The sequence below is a fragment of the Pangasianodon hypophthalmus genome, chromosome 18 (genome assembly GCF_027358585.1).
Source record: "Pangasianodon hypophthalmus isolate fPanHyp1 chromosome 18, fPanHyp1.pri, whole genome shotgun sequence".
NCBI lineage: Eukaryota > Metazoa > Chordata > Actinopteri > Siluriformes > Pangasiidae > Pangasianodon > Pangasianodon hypophthalmus.
Window position 1 is genome coordinate 12,914,245 of NC_069727.1, and position 16,437 is coordinate 12,930,681.

The 16,437-nt window shown below is 37.7% G+C and overlaps 1 protein-coding gene across 5 annotated transcripts in view; it reads left to right on the forward strand.

Moving 5' to 3' along the window:
• Positions 1 to 16,437, forward strand: part of iqsec3a (IQ motif and Sec7 domain ArfGEF 3a) — a 131,029-nt gene that overhangs the window by 84,683 nt on the left and 29,909 nt on the right. For all 5 annotated transcript variants that reach the window (XR_008304853.1, XM_026922967.3, XM_026922966.3 and 2 more), the window contains 2 exons: positions 6,441 to 6,602; positions 11,941 to 12,063. Coding sequence is in view for 4 of the 5 variants with exons in the window: in XM_026922967.3 (XP_026778768.2) it covers positions 6,441 to 6,602; positions 11,941 to 12,063 (285 nt within the window). In the remaining variant the exon portion in view is untranslated. The remainder of the gene's footprint in view (positions 1 to 6,440; positions 6,603 to 11,940; positions 12,064 to 16,437) is intronic.

Genomic DNA, 16,437 nt, shown 5'->3' on the forward strand with positions numbered 1-16,437 from the left:
TGGAACCATCCATGAAGAGAGCTGACAAGTTTCAAGATGACATGGCACTTCGCCTTTCTCCCGGTGGCCTTATTTCTAGATCTCTAAGCTCCAAGTCAAATTTTCTGCTCCTTCAACTCCCACTCCTGCATCCAAAAACATGCAGTTCCTACATTTTAATGAATGCTCTTTGTGCTGGAAGTAATCCGTGGTGTATCAGCCTCGCAAGGGATGGCAGCATGGGTCTTAGAGGGCAGGCTGACTCATGTGGTTCGAGGTAAGAATTACTCTGGCATTACCCACTGTACGCCAGGGACAGACACTGTGCTGTCATCATAGTCAGTTATGTCATTGACAAACTACTCCTGTCCTACCTCTGTGCTCCTGCAGGTTTGTTTTGCAGCTCATCAAGGAATTTTGTAGAGATATGTATTCATTAATCAATTTCCAATTCTAATTCTGTATCACATGGCAAGTTGTGATATAAATCTTTTTTTGCAAATTTTTTCAAAATATAAGTGAAGCAACATTTCTGATTGCCTCACTAAGCTTAACGCTTAGACACCACTAATGTTGCCAGCCAATCTTTGCTAGGTTCCATGAAGGGAGAAGCCCCACACTAACCAGTAGCTGATCACCCAAATTACAAGCTTGTGTGCGGTCATCCTGATGCTACAGAAAGGCTACAGATGTCTTATTGCAGGGGCTTCCACACTTCATGCAAACAACCCCAAATAAATATTATGAATTCCAGATTTATAATATAGGACTACTGTAACATTTGAACATTCTATTATGCTACTAACATGCTACTATGAATTCAACCTAATTTCAACCATGAATTCATGATTATATATTGATTATATTATTATATCATATTATATTCATAACTACTCTCAAAATAAGACAATTGACAAAAAAGTACCAATAAAATATTTATTGACACATGTCAGATACATCCACCGGACCATTCAGGGGCATGTTATTTTATGTACAAAAAAAAACACTTAAAATTTTTCTCTGAGCATGTCTTGAGTAGTAAAAGCAAGATAACATCAACAGACTTACACGCCACTCCGCCACAGATCTGCGAGGAACTTCTGTCCGTGGAAAGAGGGAATTTGATATTAACAGGCTGTAACTTTGAAATGAATAAAATTAATTCCAAATAAATTACCCAGTATGTCTCCATCGCTCTCGGGGAAGTACATATCTAACGTACGTACTTCCACCCTTCTTTGTCACTAGCCCCCTTCTCGTCCTCCATGCCCACCTGCAACTATTTAGACGTTTGAACTCTGAGTGACCAATCAGTCAAAACAAGCCACTCTAGCGTTCTGTACTGCTATCACCTGAAATTCGTTTCCTGTGGTTGTGTTTGTGTGTGTCATGAAGCAGCAGGAAAATACTTTTCTATTCTAAAATACTTTTCTATTCTAATTTATCTATTCTTATAGATAAATTTTATATTAAAGTGCAGTGACATCAAGTTATTTGTATGGCATATGTTAAATATATTTATATTTATTGAAATATATTTAAGTTTTTGAACAGCAGTGATTATCTCTGAAAATGTTCAGAAAGACTAATTTGGGTTTAGTGTACGCAACACAGCACACGTTTTCATCGGGGTATAATTCCTCACTTGCTGCAATGTGATTTTATTTTTATGGCTGTATGTCTATATGTGGTCAGAAACAGACGTCCATCTTGGGATAAATTTGGACAAATCAGACAGACTAAACAAAGCCCAATTTTCAACGACTAGTTTTGGGCTAAATAAAGGCCATGACAGGCCGACCAGATTTAGCCCAAAAAACAACGTCCATGGACGTTTGGTGCTTGGTAGGTGGGGCTTCTTCAAAGCTGTAAACCTCAGGACGGTGATAAGTTGGTTAAAATTAGGAGGACATACTGGTTAAGCAAACACCTACACAGAAATGTGGAGAGTGAGAACATAGCCAGTTGGACATCTAACATGTGGAAAGTTTGCAATGGCAAGTAGTAGCTCACCACTGAAGGTTGAAATCTATGCTTGCCTCTTTTTGGTTAAAAGTGTCATATACATGATTCATTGGAAGGAGTGCCTTTTGAAAAACCCTTCCTATCCCTTTAGACATTAAAGTGCAGTGTTGGTGGTCGTAAGAAGCTTTGTGTTTGTGAGCTATGTGTTTGTGAGCGATGTCAAGCTGTGCCACACTGCAGCCCACATGTGGGTAGAAAAGATGCCTTGCTTAATGGCTATTTTGCAGCAGTTTTGCCATCATGGCAGGGAGCACTAAAAAACAAAAGATGCACAGTAAAAAGGACATATGGTTATGGTTGAAATGCCCTCTAACGATCCTTCTATCACTTCTGTATCGCTCAAGGCACTGTGCACATTCCTGACAAACAAACAAACAGGGCAAACTTAACTTTATCTCTTTTACTCATTTTAAATTTTTTTTGCTTCATGTACTGTGGGAGGTAAACATGAGCCACGTAATCAAAGCCAGCTGATATGATAAAGGGAGACAGAAAGAGAAAGAGAGACAAGCAGAAGAAGAGAGAAAGAGAGTGAGGGAGACAGAGTCTCATTAGTTCCACTACTTTTCTTCAGTCTAATACCTGTGTGTGTGTGTGTGTGTGTGTGTGTGTGTATTTGATGGCTGAGACAACAATTAGGGATTACGGCAGTCAATCGGGTAGCCTGATGCCTCATATTAGCTAATTAAGAATGAGCAATATGCAAAGAGATGGATGAAGGATATGTTGAGTTGGATGCGTATGGGTGTGCGTGTGTTTGGCATACCTACAGACACACACACACACACACATATACATCCAATCCAATTCATTCTTCTTCCATCTCTTCGCAAACTGCTCCTTCTTAATTATCTATTAAGAGGAAGAGCATCAGGATGTTATGCATAGTCTAGTTCTCTAGTTTACATTTTCAGCTAATGTACAGGAAGAACAGAGATATTTTATTTCCCCAAACGTAGCAAAAACAGCAAGAGACAGCCAGGACAGGTGCACGCACATGTCCTTGTGTTGGAGTTGCTTTCCTGTAAAATATTCCTGGGGAAATTATCCAAATGTGTTGTTCACGAGCATATGAATAATATTCACAAGTTCGTCTACAAACGTGTCTATTGAGCAATACTAGAAAAAACAACAACTGAAAACACAATTTGGCAACTTGCTTTAAGTTGAAAAGTGCATTCCAAGCAACGAAGGTATCTTTTTTTTTAACTTCCACTTCCACTTTTCTGTGTGTGTCTCAAATGTAGATGTTCCCAGGCACTAGCTCTGAATAAAACATGAGTGCAAGAGTGGAGGTGGATAGGCAGAGACAGGGATAAGGTAGAAGAGGAAAAGTAGAAAGATGTGTGTGAGAAAACAGGAGAGTGTGAAAAGGTGGACAAACTTCATTAGCAAAGTATTTGAGGAAATGTGGAGCAGTATAGAAGAGCACAAAGCACTAGGCACCTCTCCTTAAGAATGACCAAGGTCAACAGGTCAAAGAACCTGTGTGTCCTGCAAAAAATTGCTTTTTGTCCAAAGTCAGGCAGAAAACAATTCACACTAAGTACTGAGCATTTGATTGTTACCTCCTTAAAGTCCCAGTTTATTATTCAGTTATCTTAAAGCTTCCTAATCAGTAATGATTTTGAATGATTTAGTAACTAAAATGAAACTAATAGAAAAATTATGTTTTTACAAGCGTAAAAGAATTTAAATTAGAACTCACTGCTATTGTAGGTTCTGGGGTCCTTGCTGAAAACAAATCCAAAACTTTAAATGCCCTTAAGAAGAAGAGAAACTTAAAACAAATGCAAACTCTAACTTCTTTTTACTGAATTATAACCAGGTTGGCAATATGACTCTCAACGTATTTGACTGGTGTAAAAAAAAAACAAGAAGCTATTTTCTGGGTTTGAATTGATCTTTCTGTTCATAAACTGTCAGTGCATGCCCATCAACTTGTGCCTCTGGCAGGTCTCGGCTTGTAAAAGGCCATTTTATGTAATAGAGAGAGGGAAGGCAAGATTGCGGTATACAAGACAAGTGCCCAACAGAGCGTATGCCTGATGGAGGGCTGTCGAAATCCATCAACTCGTGTCCAGCGTGAGGATGTAAATCACATGCCATCTCTAGAAAACATAGCATGCATTAGGTTATTAATAAGACATATATTAATGCAGAACTCAGATGTGTGTGTTTCCAAGAAAGATGGCTGAAATGAGATGCCTGTTAGCACTATACAAAGCCTGGAGATTTCCTGCTCTTTTTCCATCGTCTCTATCTCTCTCTTTTTGGTCAGTGTGGTCAGTATTTTAGTTTGGATGTCATCTCTCCTCCAAAATATATTATATGCCCAAAAGTGTGTGGACATCTGACCATAACACCCATAGGTAGGTTTTTCCCAAACTGTTGCCACAAAGTTGGAAGCACACAATTGTATAGGATGTCTTTGTATGTTGTAGCTTTACAATTTCCATTCACTGGCCCAAAGCTGTTCCAGCATGACAGTGCCCCTGTGCACAATGCGAGCATCATAAAGACATGGTTTGCCAAGGTTGGGGTGGAAGACCTCGAGTGGCCTGCACAGAGCCCTGACCTCAACCCCACTGAACACCTTTGGGATGAACTGGAACACTGACTGCACCCCAGACCTCCTCACTCAACATCAACGCCTGACCTCACCGCCACGCTCCAAAATCTAGTGGGAAGCCTTCACAGAAAAGTGGAAGCTGTCATAGCAGCAGAGGTGGGACTACAACTCCATATTAATGTCCATGATTTTGGAAAGGGAGGTTCAACAAGCACATCTGGTTGTGATGGTGATGTGTCCACATACTTTTGGCCATATAATGTAGATGCAGTATACAAATACAGGCATCAGTTCTTAAAGCAGCACAATGTAGGATTTTGGTACTTTAAATCCTCTCTGGTAGACAAATCAGGTACAAGCTACTTGTGGTAGAACTTACATTCCTACATTACTTTCTTAATGTAACTGCACCACATGGATTAAGCTTACATCTGTGAGTACAAAGTCAATACACATTCAGAGAGAATACAGGGCTGCATCCCAAACCACTTATCATATCACTATGACTCACAGTTACTGAGTACCTGATGAAAGAGAAAAACCTACTGATTGCTCCGCTGTCGTTTAAAACTATAGAGCTATCCCACTAACTCTGGCTAGCTCTCTAAAATACAATGTAGAGATCAAAACAATCACTTCTGGTCACTTCCTGTAAGTGTATTTTTATTACACCATCTGTGCTCTCTGTGTAATTTATTATCTAATCTGCTCCAGCACATCAAACACTGTACACAAGACACTGTTTGCCATAACGCAGAGCAACAAATATACACACCAAGGTGAGCAGACGGCTCTGACCACTCACTCTTGCATGATGTCACAGAGTGTGAAACACCAAAATAAAATACAGGGAAACATACAAACACCTCCTGTTAGTCACTATGGTCTATAGTGAGTTTTCTAGCTAAACAACGTCACAACTGGGTAACAGTGCAAATTCCACAATGAGGATAAGTTAGATGACTATTAATCACTAGCTTCCAACCAATTAAAGAACAAAGTAAGCAAAAAAGTTGTTACACCTGAATCCATTTTCTAGTATACTAGTATTTTGTAGTATAATATGACCCTTTCACTGTCAGACTCCTGTTTTTCTTTCATTAATGTCTTATTCTTTCTCTCCTTGGTTGACTGCCTATTACGATTTCTTTCATGCCTACAGTTGTCCATGATGTATTTGAGCTGGTGTATAACACATGCATACAAATTCATCACCAAGTGTGACCTGACACCCTGACAGTGCTGACTGCCAATTAAAAAACAGGATTGTCAGGGCAACTCACAGCAGCTCAAGGACATAATATTATAGAGTATTTCAACCCCCAGCCCACTCCTGCCTGAAAGACTCAAAAATCATGGGTTTTTTTTTCTCATTTAAAAAAAAACTAAACACTGCAGCTTTCAGAGAGAGTCAGATGAGGCAGAATTCCTTCATCATGGCTGGAGAGAGCAAAATAAATGTGTTATGACAGCTAGTGATTCAACAGCTAATACACTATACTGAATGGAGAGATAAAGCCAAAAAAAATTTTTTTAAAGAGGGCTATCTGTCTGCAATCAGCTTTTTTCTTCAGAAATCACTACACTACACTAGCTCTGTGCAAGGCTCTTTATAAGGGTTCCTAATTAGGCTAATGAATTGGTTGCAGCTAAATAGCAATGCATGTGCAGATTATATCCTGTGTTTGTCTTCAATCAATTTAATTCTATCCATCAATATATATCACTGTGTATTAGTCAATATTGTCAATATACACTGTATATTAGTGTCACTCTGTTTGCCTGCAGATGTTTTATGTGAGGCTAGATATAAAATGCTCTGTGTAATCAAGTATAATTGTGTACATTTCTTTTTCTTGAACAGAAATCCAGATAAAGGCCTCCAGTTTCTCATCTCACGAGGTTTCATTCCTGATACACCCATAGGCGTCGCACACTTCCTGCTGCAGAGGAAGGGCCTGAGCCGCCAGATGATTGGCGAGTTCCTCGGCAACAGCAAGAAGCCCTTCAACAGAGATGTCCTGGAGTGAGTGGTTAAAATACAACAATTTTATAGCAAGAATATGAAAAAAGAAGGGAGGGAGAGAGAGGGAAGGAGAGAGTCTTTTGAGATTTGAAAGCCCTACTGGTTTTGAAGTAGCAGGGCAGGTGGCTAAAAACAGAAATAGTACAAAAGAGCAAAATGAAAGAGTGTAAAAGAGAAAAAAACAAAGGTGTGTGTATTTGTGTGTACACACACAGAGAGGAGAGAGAGAATATTGCCTCAGTGAACTGGAGATGTTCATTTAGCTTTGTTTTTTTTTTTTCTTCTCAGTGGCTTTAGAGAATGGTGGCATCTTTTAATGAGATCTCCTCGAGCAGCAGCTGAGCCCCTGCATTCAAAGTCTATAAAGAGACGCACAGGGAATGATATGCCACTGCTGTGTGTGTGTGTATGTGTGTGTGTGTAAATTTGTGGAAATGTAAGTGTGATGGTATGCCACTGAGTCCAAGTACGTTTGTGTGTATGTTTTGACCTTGTGGAGACTTTTGGCTGGTCGCTGTGAGGAAAAGGGTTAGATTTAGGCACAGACAAAGCATTAATTAGCTGCATTAATAATATATGAGATGTGAGTAGAAACGTGTGTGTGTAATAGATTTATCATGGCTGGGTCCGTCCTGCTGTTTTTGCTGCTGTTCTGTCCTCAGTGTATCCACGTTAAGTGTTGCATCTTGCTGGACTAATTTGGAAGGTTGTTGGTGGGAGTGAGAGGTCATATAGCCAGTGCAGGCAGGAGTTGGGAAAGAAAGAAAGACTGAGGACAAATCCTACTAACAAGCCTAATAATAATTATTAGCTAGGATAAAAAAGCTGTCTTTCTCATTATCTTTTAAAATGGCTACTTATTAATATTAGACAGTTGTTTAATAATTAGCCTCCTCAGAGCCTTGTTACTCTAGCAGTCAGAGCAAAGGCAGGCAACATCTGTTTTCAACCAGCAGGATTGCATAAAACAAACAATTCATAATTATGTGTGCAGCTGAAACAACATCACATTATATTAGGTCATTGCTATGATCAGTGAAATATCCATTTGTCATAAATAAATTGTTGAAGAATAAATACAGGGCATTACTGGTAGCTAAGGAGAGATTTGAGATTGCTAAATCTTGAAACTTTAGGGTGCTGTACAAATTCAGTATTGTATGGGAGTGGAATGGCACAGGATTAAAAAACAGATCTTTACCTCAAAGTAGAGCTATGTGGGACTGATTTTTTTAAAAATCCCCTTCCTACCGACCACCAGATATGATTTCATGTTAATCCTGCGAGCTTCGTATCTCCCCACCCACTCCCACAACTTTTTGTTGGGTTCTGAGGGATCCCAGTCCCAATGCACATCTTTAACTCAAAATCTATATACTCCTGAGCAAAAAAAAAAAAAAAATGGAGCGAGCCCAGAATGGCAAATATTAAGCTTTTAACGGTCTTATCAACAAATCATTGGTCAGAAAATGAGCAAGAATTAAACTAATGCGCTCATGAGTGCTCCTGTGCCACCATTTGCTCATTTATTTTTGCTGTAGTGAACTGTTTGGGGAAAAGCTAGAAACAGGGAAATTCACTTATACAGTCTTCTTTTACGCAAAGATAAAATCTTGATAATTAAAATGTTTCATGTAAAGTTCAAACTAATAGTTTAAGTTTGGGTCTACTAATAGAAAGTTTGGGTGTACAAAATTTTTCCAAAAAATCTTCTGGGGTGTTTTTTTTTTATTTTTTTCTTTAAATCTTAGTGATTATTTGGTTATCTGCCACACCTGATGCAGCCCATCAAGGGCCACAAGGCTTAAACATTTAAAGAAATCAATAGGAAAAGCTCTCCCATACTAATTTCCTTTATCTGTTTGTTTAATTCTCTAATTTTCTGAGCACTGATTTGTTGTTAAGACCATTAAAAGCTTAATATTTTGCCGATTCTTTTTTTTTTTTTTTGTCCAGGAGTGTACATACAAACCAGCCTATATGCCGTTAAGCTGTTATCTGGAGAAATAGGCAATTGCAGAAAATAAGTGTGAAGAAAATTAGATACAGAACTAATACCATGAGGTTACCAATGAGACAAAATAACAGAGAGAGGAATTGTAATAGCATGAGCTCTCATACAACGGAGCCTGATTGCAGCACGGGCTGATTGATGCTTGGTTGCTCTCACACACAGAGTCTATCATCATTGTTTTGCAGGTCATGCTCTATCACAGTGGAAATTATGCAAGATCTGAAAAGACCTCAACAACATTTGTATGTGTCCCATGGAGCTAAGCCCTTGATCTTTCAAGGAGACTCTTACATACAGAGGCTGACCCTCAGCACACATATTGAGTCCCCTCAGCACACATATTGAATCCTGAACGCTCCTGGAGTTCTTGCAGTTTTAAACCCAAGTGAAGTGAAATGACTGACATGGAGATGAGATTTCTATGGGAAAAAAAAGAACATGTGTATCCTGGTTTCACTCCACTGGGTAAAATGCTCCCTGCCATCTGGCCACAGTGATATGCTTTTCAGCTACACTCAGAGGAGCAGTGCACGGCTATTTAGGGCTCTTAGTGTGATACAGGCTTACGGTACTGGTGCACTGCAGGCCCAGAGAGAGGATAAGCAAGCTGCAGATGGGAGTTTCTGACAGTAAGTCATGGTGGAATAAACCATCATGATATAATGATGTGTATGAAAATGCTCAGTAAATGAGATATGAGTGTGCAGTAGTCCTGTGCCCAGTGCTGGTTCATAGATTTACTGTGGTGACAGCTTCCAGTGATGGTAAAAACATCTTTACTGCAAGTTGTTGTTTTTTTTTTTTAAATAAAAGGTTGTTCATTTATGGATTTATTTCATGCAAATAATAGCAAGTATTCTCACACAGAAACACAATTGGGTGATGATTGGGTGAAGATTGCTGTGCTTGTTGAATGCTCTGGGAAGGATGGAGCATTATGTGCCATTGAGGTAGTCAGATAACATGCCTAACCAACACAAAAAGCATCTTATGTTTTTAAGCAGCCTAGGTTGTGTGAAGCACATTGCAACCAGTATATTAAGATATTTTAAATTACTGTTTAAAAAAAAATAAAATAAAGGAATATTTCGAATCTGCGGCAACTTTTAAAACACAATCATCCCTCACGTCTATACACAGCTTGTACCGTCTTTATGGCTTTTAAACATTATCAATACTAGACAGAACAAGGATGGCTGTCCAAGTAGTATTAGCAAGTGTAGTGGCACACGAAGGGATTCACAAGTGTGGTGCAATGGAACAAGCTTGCGGAGAAGCTTTTGTGTGTGAGAGCACTTCAGTTCAGCGAGCACCAAGACATGTGCACTTATTTTCCCCAGGGTCTACACTTTGCTTCAAGATAGTTAAAGTAAAAGAGCCATGGTCTAAATAAAAAAAGCAATTCATAATGTTTATTAATATTCTGATAATTTGTGTTGAAATAAATAGTAAGACAAGTTCAATTGAAAATGTGTGTTTTTTAACACCATCTTTGATCGCTGTTATTACTGCACTTTGTAAACTTTGTGTAAATTAAAAAAAAAATAATGATAATAAAAGTAAAGCAAAGGATAAATAAACAAACAAACAAATAAATAAATAAATGGCCTTCACCCTCTCATATATTGTCCTCGCTATCCCATAATCCCGTGGGCTAGTTCTTGTACAACAGCCAGTCTGGTGTCAGAAACCATTAACACAGTGGTGGAAATTGTGTATAAATGGAAGTTACTGGTTGTTGAGAAATAGTTGGTGTAGAGTAGTTACTCTCCTGTGTCACTTGGTTATGTAAATTTTCTATCCCATTTTTTTAGCATATACAGTGTTAGCAATATCGTGAAATATTCAGAAACATTTTATTTACATGTACGTTCCTAACCCCTAAAGCACTCTCTTGTAAGAAACTGACTCATGAGACAGCATAAGCACCAAAGCAGCAAGGCAGCTGCCTTCTGTTTTGGACACACCTTTGGTCTGTTGTGGAGGCGTACTATACATTTCCGTATGTGCAGGTATGCTGAGTCAGTCTTGTCATTTATAAAGGAAAGCAGGGCCAGATCTGCCTGTCACATCATTCACATTCACATCACAGCAAGCAGTGCTCCATCTGGAAGATTGTGCACTCCTGAGCACTGTTCTCAGCATATTCTGATTAGTCTACACACATACACACATATGATGACCTGAGAAAACCCATCAGATGGTGACATTTTGCTTTTTCTACTATATATCATTTAAAAAAAAGCTACAGGCATTCTTAATAAGTTATTTTTAGCAATTTAAAGTGAAAAGGGGGAAAATACATTAAAATATTCTATTGCAACTGTGAAGCAGGAGCATCAAGAACTTTTCGACAGCTGGTATCTGATTACAAGCTGAATTGATTAGGTTTATATCTGTTTAAATACAGCATATAAAAAACAGCTTGTTTCTACACATTAAAAGTTATGATCTGTGTATGTTTGAGTCAAACTCTGTGTATGTATATGCAGAATAAAGCTTCCAATAAGTTGGCTCAAGTGTGCTTCTGACTACTAAATGATACTCAGCAAATTTACAGCATCATTATTATATCAACAAATAGAAAAGTGAGGTTAGGAGCAAATCATCTCTCAGTTCTAAGTGATTAATCTCCTTTTAAATATCCTCTCATTCTCTGATATTAGTAAATCATAGATGCACTGCAGTGCATAAATAATTGTACAGTAGCATATTTGTGTTATTTTGGCTCTGTACTCTACAGTGACTATTGGGTTAAAGATCAGAATTACAAAAGTTCAGTTTGTAGACCTGTAATAGTCGTACTATTAGTCATGGATAGTCATACTATTCTAGCCTTTCAGTATATATTTATGTTTGTCTTTTACATTACAGGGAACTGTAACTCTTTGGATATGATAGTGTCCATGCATACTCCTCTCTCTCTCTCTCTCTCTCTCACTCTCTCTCTCTCTCTCTGGAATACCTATAATTTTGTAGAAAATCTTTGGAGAGTTACCTTACCTGCTACCCTCAATTTCTCTTCGTTTTCCTCTCAGTTGTTTCCCTCTTCTCTTAATATTCAAAGGTAGCAGTGTGGGAGGCCTTTTGCTCACCTTCAATTTCAATTTATTTGTATAGCGCTTTTAACAATAGCCACTGTCATAAATCCCTAATGAGAAAGCAGAAAGTGACAACTCCCGAAGAACCCAAAGTATTAGGAAGAAGCTAGAGAGGAGCAAACTAATCAAGAAGAACCATCCTCCTCTGCTTCACTCTAAATCTATACTGCTTAACTCTGCTTCAGACACTCGTTCAGGGTTGTTCTTTCTTTCTGCTCTGTAGTTGTGTGGTAGATGAAATGGATTTCTCTGGGATGGAGTTGGACGAGGCTCTGAGAAAGTTCCAAGCTCACATCCGTGTTCAGGGAGAGGCCCAGAAAGTGGAGCGGCTCATCGAAGCGTTCAGGTGAGACCACACACACACCCACACACACACACGCACACACACACGCACACAATGCTACTGCCCTGTCACACTCAATTCCCTCATCACCTCCATACCCAACACTAAGCAGAGCCCTGGGAAACAGGTGACACACCTGGTACAGCATGAAAACTCACCATACAACCAGCAGCCACAAAACACAGTTTATAACAGTGACAGACAGTGCTTCAGATACATGCATTTGAAACACAAAATACTATTTTGGTGGCATCATTTGCTCATTTAACTGCATAGCAGCTTCCAAACACCTGGACACATCAGGGAACAAATGGAGCAGTAGCACCATGTTGACTGACTTTTTTCTATCCAACATCTGAAAAACTAGAAATGGCGATTTCACATGATCTGTAATGTTCTTTTTTTTTAAATCATATTTTCATACTAGCTAGTGAGCTGCATGCTAGCTAGCAGGCAAATTATCTTGCCACTATGTTCAATTCAATAAAATTTTATTTGTATAGTGTCTATTTTCATAATTGACATCATCACAAACAGCTTTACAGAAATATGGATGTAGGTTTAGATCCCTAATGAGCAAGCCAGGAGTAACAGTGGCAAGGAAACATTCCCTGAGAGGAGATAGACCTAAAGGGGAACCCATCCCCATATAAATCATTACTCTTAGAAAACTGTATACTATGAAATCACTACTAAGTGTGTTGAAATGGTGTTCAGTATGAGGATATTTTGAAATACTGTAAGAGTCCTGAGATGAACACAGTATAATCTGTCAGTACAATCTGTTTACTTAACTAGGTACACAGGAAAATTTTATAATGTAATATTTTGGTACCATAATACTTTAGAAACCAGTGAGATAGTATCATTGATTTTGTTAAATGATCAAAAATGATTTGAAAATGATCAAAATATTTAATTCAACTGAAATCATTTAAAATTTTCTGCAATGCGTTTAATCTCATGCAACGTTGGCTTTATAAGCTGCAGAGTAAAGCTTTTTCGGTGCTCGTCATCATTCACTTCAGTAACAGGCCTTAGGGAGTCCATAATATTCACCCGAAAAATAAGAAACAGCCTAGTTCAGCGAAATGCTAAGAGATCTTTTATCACTCCCTCTTGGTTCTATCAGTATTCTAATGAAGCACTTCTGTAGAATATGTCACAACACTCACCTCTACTGCTGTAATTAAAGGTGATCTCTTTAACACGGCAAGAATGAATTATAAAGAGATCTCACACATATGGTATAGATGTTAAAGCTCTGACGTCTAACTTCAGACATTTTCATAAGTGTTTTTATGTTATTTTAAGAATATCACATCTCTCTTTGTGTTTTAGACAAGGATAAGTTGTACTGAAATGGGCCTGTCTGCAGAACATCCTCTCTTTCTGCGTTAACTTAGCCAGCTTGCTTGTATTACAGTTGAAGATAATGAACATTATTCATTTAAATCTAAAAAATCCTGTCAAGTTAGCACCTTATCTATTTGACTAACAAGAATTCATGAACCTTTATGAATGTCTGTGCATTAAACAAGGTTTACAGAGTACACTTTTCAGCACAGTTTTGCTGTCCCAGCAAAGAAAACTTCAGAGTGCATAATGTGGAATGCTCACTGGCAGCAGATTTAGTGAATTAAAGAAAAATGTTTCTGTTTATGTATCCCCATTTTTTTTTCATGCATAAACAGAACATACTAATGTTCTTTAATCACAGGTCTATCATTAGGGTATCTTCATTATATAATCTGTTACCGCATCTGTTGTAGAATTTGACCAAGATTTTATTGAGATCATTTCATACAATGTAACAAATAATTTAAAAGATTGCTGAAATCACATAATGTAAAACAAGCTTTACTTGCTTAAAGATTTCCACATACGGACACAAAGTCACACCTCATGCCTCATCCCATGGAAGCCACCCCCAGTAAAATCTGCTCTTTTTTCCATATATGGACACGATGATGCACACTTTTTAATGTATTATATAATGTATTATAATTCAAGCCCCTTGGTTTTATATATTGGTTGTTAATTAGGTGAATGTTGTACTTAAACCAGTGTTGTCGTTTGTGTGCATCACCAGGCTTGTTACTATTCAGTCGGTTGTCAAAATTGATTAAATTACTAAAAGAACTTAATACAAAAACTCTTGAATGAACTTCGTTATTTGGTCATCATTGCATAAATCTTGAGTTTTCAGCCATTAAATAGTTAATCTATTTGTTTTCTTTAATTCTGGAAACCACAGTGACATCTGTGAGCCTGTAGTGCTTCATTTTAGTGTGTTTGGTGCTGGTTTATAAATAACTACGATTGCATAACATAACCCAGTCTGTCTCTGCCTGCCTCCCCCACTGCTACCTTTGCTATTTTGCCAAATCCTTCCTAAAAAACATGAGGAGGGATAGAGCATGGCAGAGAGAGATGAATAAATGGATCTGAGGAGAAAAACAGCAATGCTCAAAGCAGCTGGTCTGTTCATGAAAGAGGGAATAAATGAGTTAGTGGGACTGCCAGCTCTTCATATTTCTCATTACCATGAAACCAAAGAACAAAGCTAAGTAACCTTTTTTGTGATGAATAAACTATACAAATGATTGAGTTAGATCATCAATATCATACAGAATACAAAGTCTCTGCCTAACAGCTGTGCAGCTGACATTGATGCGCAAAATGTAAGTGTGTGTATGTTCTCGTATACTCACTGGCCTGCAAAGATGTAGGTGCCTATCATCTAGTTCAGTATGCACAGACCTTGGGGGGAACTCCTACCTGGAAGTGCTGATTTATTACCATGAAATTAGAGTTTTCACTTGAGCATACAGCCTTCAGCACTTCTCAAATAGCAAAAAGGGGTTCATTAAAATTCAAAAGGCTTCACAAAGCAGTCTAGTATTGTAGTCAATGTGGACTATATATATATATATATATATATATATATATATATATATATATATATATATATATACACAGTACTGTGCAAACGTCTTAGTCATGTGCAAAGAAATGCTGTAGAGCAATGATCCCTTCTAAAATAATGAAATTAAATGTTTCTACATTAAAAAAATACTATAAAGAGCAGTAAACAGTAATAAATGAAACAAAGTCAATATTTGGTGTGACAGCCTGTTGCTTTAAAAAAAATAGTAGTCTCAGGTACAGTGTGTGCAGTTTTATAAGGAAATGAACTGTAAGTGTTACTGAGCATCTTGCAGAAGCAGCCACAGTTCTTCTGGAGACTTTGACTGTCGCAGTTGCTTCTTATTTTTGCAGCCAAACCCAGCAGCCTTCATTATCAGTTTTTGTCTGAAAAGTGTCTCTTATGTAATATTCTGCTTTTTTACTGACATACAAACATTGCTCTGTACCACTTAATTTTGGAAATCTAAAATGTTTTTGTACTGACTCGATAATATAGAAGTCATAAAATACAAATCTAAAACAAATGTATATAATATATGTATATATTTCTTATATATTAATATATTTGTATTAATATATAACAAATATATATAATATAATAGTAAATATTAAAAGTGAAGGCAAAATGGCAACGAGCTATGTACAAACTGAAAATGTGGAAAAAAGCAAAAAGGCATCTAAGAAGAGTATATTAACCAATGATTTTGGTAAAGTGAAAATTAATTTAAGACAGTGACAGTGCTCTAATAAGCAACATTCACACACTGAACACTTTCCAGAGTTTGTGTACACAGTTATTACTGTTTGGATTATTTGGTTCAGGACAGGTATATGTGGGTTTATGATGCTGTAATAATGATTGCTGTGGGGTTTTGTATTGTATTGTAAGTGGAAGCATATGATATATTATAAATAATTCTGCCGCATTCCAGGAGTTTGTAAAACACCACCACTGGAATAGTATAGGAAACAAAAAGTGCCACGATCTTGGTTTTCTAATACCACCCTGAAGTCTTTGCGTGTCCATTTTCTTTAGCAATAACTCAACATGTTGAGCTTGGTCCACTTCTTGAAAATCGAGTTAGCCTAGGTTGACCTTTCTCAGTGTTTCAGGTGTAAAGGCATTAGATGAGACGCGGTAGGTCTAGGCCAGCAGTATTTACCCTCTAAGATTATATTTAAAGAGCAGCTGAGCCTTATGCCATGTTCACTAGAGAAATGTGGCACTAAGGGATCATTTCTGCTCTACATATGAGCTTATAAATCATTCCTGCATCATATTTCTGCCTGCTATTCAGCTCTGAGACTTATTTTACCTGCTGCTGTTAGAAAGTCACTATATTTGGGTTTGCATTGGAAATGGGCCTCCAAATTACATTGCATTACAGTCATAAAAGGCATAGTTTTTTTATAATCCTAAGCCCTTAATGGAATGGAAGGTTGTAA